Source organism: Nerophis lumbriciformis, linkage group LG35 (assembly GCF_033978685.3).
Source record: "Nerophis lumbriciformis linkage group LG35, RoL_Nlum_v2.1, whole genome shotgun sequence".
Lineage (NCBI taxonomy): Eukaryota > Metazoa > Chordata > Actinopteri > Syngnathiformes > Syngnathidae > Nerophis > Nerophis lumbriciformis.
This window is the reverse complement of record NC_084582.2, coordinates 15,108,896-15,115,000: the sequence shown is the minus strand read 5'-3', so window position 1 is coordinate 15,115,000 and position 6,105 is coordinate 15,108,896. Positions and strand designations below refer to the sequence as shown.

Below are 6,105 nucleotides of genomic sequence, written 5' to 3'. Positions count from 1 at the left end.
CTCTCCCTTATGCGTCCTGTAAAGCAGCTCAGCCCACTATCAACTTTGGATTGATCCTCTCATTTCTTAGAAAACAAAACACCCTTCAGTTGGTCATAATCACTCTGCAGAGGTAAGAAGCTCCGAACAAGCAGCCTAGACTCTGTTTTTGGCTAAGTATGTGTTAATTACTTCTATTTTTAAAATATATAAAGGAAGACCCGGCAGAGGTTTTATAGGCATAGTTGATTATCTTTTGTTAATGATGACAGTCATTTTTTTTTCTTTCATTTGTTTCCAGAAACGATAAAGTGACAGCTGCTTGAACTGTTCCTAATCAGAATTATATAAAAAACAACTTCCTTCTCTTTCCCTTTGATGTGTTCTCTGTTGCTTGTCTATTTACTTACCCACAAGATTTGTTGTTTTGTGAGACATGGGACCTTCTTCCAAATGTCCAAACAATAGAATGACTTTGTCAGCAGTCTTCACACGTTGCCTTTCATGAGTTGTGATGTTGACTTACAAAGCAAATAGCAAACTTTGTACAACATCTTTCCACCATAAGCAGTCTGGTTCATCTCTGACTAAAATTTGTATAACGACATTCACAACAACTCAACAAACTAAACAGACTGAGGCTCGATATCTGAGATTAGTGTGCCACTTTTATGCATCGAAAACTATGGAGGGACATACTGTATGTAGCAACAAAATATGTTCCACACATTACCAGAACTATGACATATGTTCCTCACATAAAAATCAAATGCAAAGGCATGACAAGACAATGTATTCCACTAAATGATTTAATAATTACCGTATTTTCCGCACTATAAGGCGCACCTAAAAACCTCCAATTTTCTCAAAAGCTGATAGTGCGCCTTATAATCCGGTGAGCCTTATATATGGACCAATATTGAGCCACAACAGGTCTCGCAACTACGGAATGCATAACGTGACACCAGCCTCTACTGTAGCGTCTATTCTATGCACCTTATAATGCGGTGCACCTTATAATGCCGTGCGCCTTATATATGAACAACGCTTTAAAATAGGCCATTCATTGAAGGTGCACCTTATAATCCGGTGAGCCTTATATATGGACCAATATTGAGCCACAACAGGTCTCGCAACTACGGGATGCATAACGTAACACCAGCCTCTACTGTAGCGTCTATTCTATGCGCCTTATAATGCGGTGCACCTTATAATGCCGTGCGCCTTATATATGAACAACACTTTAAAATAGGCCATTCATTGAAGGTGCGCCTTATAATCCGGTGCGCCTTATAGTGCGGAAAATACGGTAACTAAATATTATCTAAAACTTAGAAACATTTTTTAAAAAAGGAACAGAACTGCATGTGTTGCAAATTATTAGTGTTGACATACAAAAGTTATGGTTTGAATGAACTATTTGCAATACAGGCCAAAAGTTTGGACACACCTTCTCATTCAATGCGTTTTTTTTATTTTCATGACTTGTAGATTGTCACTGAAGGCATCACAACTATGAATGAACACATGTGGAGTTGTGTCCTTAAAGGGGAACATTATCACCAGACCTATGTATATACCTTGATGTTTACCGACGAAAGCTATGCTACGACATAGATGGCAAGAATGTGTGAATATCCTGCGACACTCAAAGCAGATGCATTTCCAACGATAAAGTCAAAGAAATCTGCCGCCAGACCCCCAGGAAAAGAGAGCGGATGAGGGTATGTCTACAGAATATATTAATTGATGAAAACTGGGCTGTCTGCACTCTCAAAGTGCATGTTGTTGCCAAATGTATTTAATATGCTGTAAACCTAGTTCATAGTTGTTAGTTTCTTTTAATGCCAAACAAACACATACCAATCGTTGGTTAGAAGGCGATCGCCAAATTTGTCCTCGCTTTCTCCCGTGTCGCTGGCTGTTGTGTCGTTTTCGTCGGTTTCGCTTGCATACGGTTCAAACCGATATGGCTCAATAGCTTCAGGTTCTTCTTCAATTTCGTTTTCGCTACCTGCCTCCACACTACAACCATCCGTTTCAATACATGTGTAATCTGTTGAATCGCTTAAGCCGCTGAAATCCCAGTCTGAATCCGAGCTAATGTCGCTATAAACTTGCTGTTCTATCCGCCATGTTTGTTTGTATCGGCATCACTATGTGACGTCACAGGAAAATGGACGGGTGTATATAACGATGGTTAAAATCAGGCACTTTGAAGCTTTTTTTAGGGATATTGCATGATGGGTAAAATTTTGAAAAAAACTTTGAAAAATAAAATAAGCCACTGGGAACTGATTTTTAATGGTTTTAACCATTCTGAAATTGTGATAATGTTCCCCTTTAAACAAAAACAGGTGAAATAACTGAAAACATGTTTTATATTCTAGTTTCTTCAAAATAGCCACCCTTTGCTGTGATTACTTTTTCGCACACTCTTGGCATTCTCTCGATGAGCTTCAAGAGGTAGTCACCTGAAATGGTTTTCACTTCGCAGGTGTGCTTGAAGCTCATCGAGAGAATGCCAAGAGTGTGCAAAGCAGTAATCAGAGCAAAGGGTGCCTATTTAGAAGAAACTAGAATATAAGACTAAAAAAAGAAAAGACATGCACCTGGGGATAGGTTGATTGGCAACACTAAATTGGCCCTAGTGTGTGGATGTGAGTGTGAATGTTGTCTGTCTATCTGTGTTGGCCCTGCGATGAGGTGGCGACTTGTCCAGGGTGTACCCCGCCTTCCGCCCGATTGTAGCTGAGATAGGCTCCAGCGCCCCCCGCGACTCCAAAAAGGGAATAAGCGGTAGAAAATGGATGGATGGATGGATGGATAGAATATAAGACATGTTTTCAGTTATGTCACCTTTTTTTTGTTAAGTACATAACTCCACATGTGTTCATTTATAGTTTTGATGCCTTCAGTGACAATCTACATAGTAAAAATAGTCATGAAAATAAAGAAAACGTATTGAATGAGGAGAAGGTGTGTCTAAACTTTTGGCCTGTACTAGTATATTGAGAAGGAGCGGGATTAAATAAGATCTGGTTCTTGTTACTACTTTTCGGACACTTTGGATTGTACAAAATGTAACCACACAAAGTTACTTAATGTAATGTATCATGCATGTTTGAAACAAACAAACCATACTGTATAATTCATGGATCACACACGTTGAGAATTATACGCTTCAGTTCCTTGTTAGTTAAACAGCAAGTTGCATTTAAAATTTTAAAGAGGGTCAAATTAAATTCCCATGTATAGGTCATTAGACCGTAAAACGTTTTTGTCCTTTTCGACTTCCCCTTACCAACCTTAATACCAATTTGGCAATAATCAACCGACCAACACCACATTACCCCTAATTTGCAAATGGTCAGACATTTCAAAACCAATCATAGGGGGGAGTCATGTCCTTTGATGACTGAAGAATGTGTGTAATGTGCATTGCAAGAAGTTCATAAATAGAAACTTGTAAAAACAAGACATGCCTGCTTACTGGAGTATGTAAAAGCAGAATTAATTGTATCATCCTTATCGCAGTCAACAGAGCTTCCCTCAATGATACATTTGAACCAACTATAATTGCGCAGTTTGGAGTGTGGCGTGGAGGTGTGAATGTTACAGTAGTTACAACAATAAGAACAATTACAATTTCAAAAAAGCCTTTTTGAACAGACCGAGGGATAATGGTGTATTCACTCATCTGCGGCCCAGATAAAAGCTATTGCAGTGTGTGCAACAGCTTCTATTATCCAGGCATCAACTATATAGACTGACAGAAGGAGTCGATTACAGTTAAGGGCACAAAATCACAGGAAACACAACTACAGGAAAAAAAACAACAGATACTGATATGTTGAGTATTCAGCGAGAAGCTATAAAGTGTCATAACTTACTGATCACATAGTCTCCAAATGGATCCGCATCCTCCTCCTCATCTAGATAAGCTGGAGGGGAGGAATTGAGGGAGGAAAAATGAAGGAAGGAGAAAAAGAAACAGAAAAAAATATAATGAATGAAAGTGGGGCAAAAAATTAACAATATGGAATTACAAAAAAAAAATAGTGGTCAAGGACAACTTCATTAACATGATGAACAAAATATATCATCAAGAAATGTTTGGGGGTAGATGAATATTGACTTCGCTCTCCAATTCTCAATTAGCTACTGGAAGCAAAACTATGTCCATTAAACTTCATTACAAAGAGTTTTGGCATGACACGGAAGAAAACATTATCAGTCATAACTGGCTGGAGAATTCTCATTTTCTAGTCCCACTCCGTCTCCTGTCTTGTCTTACACCTGGCGATAGATTTGAGGGACTATTGAAGCCATAATCGTAGCAGTATGTTTAAAAGTCTACTTCCATTAATATACAGCTTAGGATTTAAGTCTATTTTAACTGTATTGTACACACTGCCTGCTAGAAACAACAAGCAAGTGACACCTGTCATATTTATTACATTTTTAGAAGTCCACTTCAAACCTTTTCATCCCTCCATTGGAAAGTTGCGTACCATGTTCCTCCTATTGTCCCGCACTTTAATATAAGTCAACATCCAAACATAGGTTTAGAAATTGTATCCCCGCCAGATGTGCCATGGTCAACAGTACAGTAAGTGGTATTTTTGCAAAGCATGCAAAAAGCATTTACACTTACTGAGTGGGATCAATGAGTGCTGAGGCATGTAGAGCGTAAAAGTCACCACCATTCTGCTGACTCAATAAATTAAGAGTCCCCTAACTTTCTCCAGATTTAATTTCAGAACAAAAAGAATGGTTTCCATGGTCGAGCAGCTGTACATGGCCAAGTACAAGGTCAAGGGGTTTGATGGAATGGTGTTAAGTCGAAGCCTAAACATGTTCTTTGTTGGATAACAGGTGGAATATTACCTTCCTACCTTCTCCCATCCCAATGGTATGGATTTGTGAAGGAGAGTTACTGCTAGGTTATATTTCTTGGGTTGGCTAAGATCTCTTAGTTCCACCAATCAGTATGCGTCCTTGCACTAAATTAGTCCAATTTCTCAAATAGTTTGGCTCTAAATAAGCATCCTACAACCCATGGAAACTCAATACAATCATGTTGGGTGTTTGAAAAGTTGCACTAACACACCTGGTTTATGCGATTGAAAACCAGATATCTCGAGTGGGTGTGTGCCGCTGGAGGGAACCTTTCGTGTAGTGCAGGGGTCGGCAACCCGCGGCTCCGGAGCCGCATGCGGCTCTTTGATCACTCTGATGCGGCTCAGCTGCATACTTGCCGACCTCCCGATTTTCCTGGGAGATTTCCGGATTTCAGTGCCTCTCCCCGGGGCAAATATTCTCCGAATTTCACCTTAACAATAATATCAATGTTAATATAATTAATGTTAATATTAATAATAATTAATGTTAATATTAATAATATTAACACTCTTACTAATATGCGCCACACTGTGAACCCACACCAAACAAGAATGACAAACACCATTTGGGAGAACATCTGCACCGTAACACAACATAAACACAACAGGACAAATACCCAGAATCCCATGCAGCCCTAACTCTTCTGGGCTGCAATATACACCACCCCCCCTCCGTGCATCGGTTGAGGTGGGCGGGGTTTGTTGGTAGCGGGGGTGTATATTGCAGCCCGGAAGAGTTAGGGCTGCATGGGATTCTGGGTATTTGTTCTGTTGTGTTACGGTGCAGATGTTCTCCCGAAATGTGTTTGTCATTCTTGCTTGGTGTGGGTTCACAGTGTGGCGCATATTAGTAAGAGTGTTAAAGTTGTTTTATACGGCCACCGTCAGTGTAACCTGTGTGGCTGTTGACCAAGTATGATTGCTGTGACTTACGTGGGCATACGTGGGCAGGCAGAAGCCTCATACAACGTGTGGCTGGGCCGGCACGCTGTTTGTACAGGTTGTAGAGGGTGTTAAATGCTGTACCATCACGGCACACCCTTATTATTGTTGTTAGGGTGAAAATCAGCAGACGTTCGAGAGAATAGTTGCCCTGAAATTTGTATTCTCCATGAAAAATCGGGAGGGTTGGCAAGTATGACGCTGTCAGGCGCCATTCATATAAAACTTGCGGGACGCACTAACATTACATTTTTATATTAAGGTGCGGGCCGCGTGTCTG

At 40.1% G+C, this 6,105-nt stretch overlaps 1 protein-coding gene across 5 annotated transcripts in view; it reads right to left on the bottom strand.

Moving 5' to 3' along the window:
* tenm2a (teneurin transmembrane protein 2a) overlaps nt 1-6,105 on the bottom strand; it is a 737,482-nt gene that overhangs the window by 425,069 nt on the left and 306,308 nt on the right. For all 5 annotated transcript variants that reach the window (XM_061928107.2, XM_061928109.2, XM_061928108.2 and 2 more), the window contains one exon: nt 3,873-3,923. In XM_061928107.2, the coding sequence (XP_061784091.2) occupies nt 3,873-3,923 (51 nt within the window). The remainder of the gene's footprint in view (nt 1-3,872; nt 3,924-6,105) is intronic.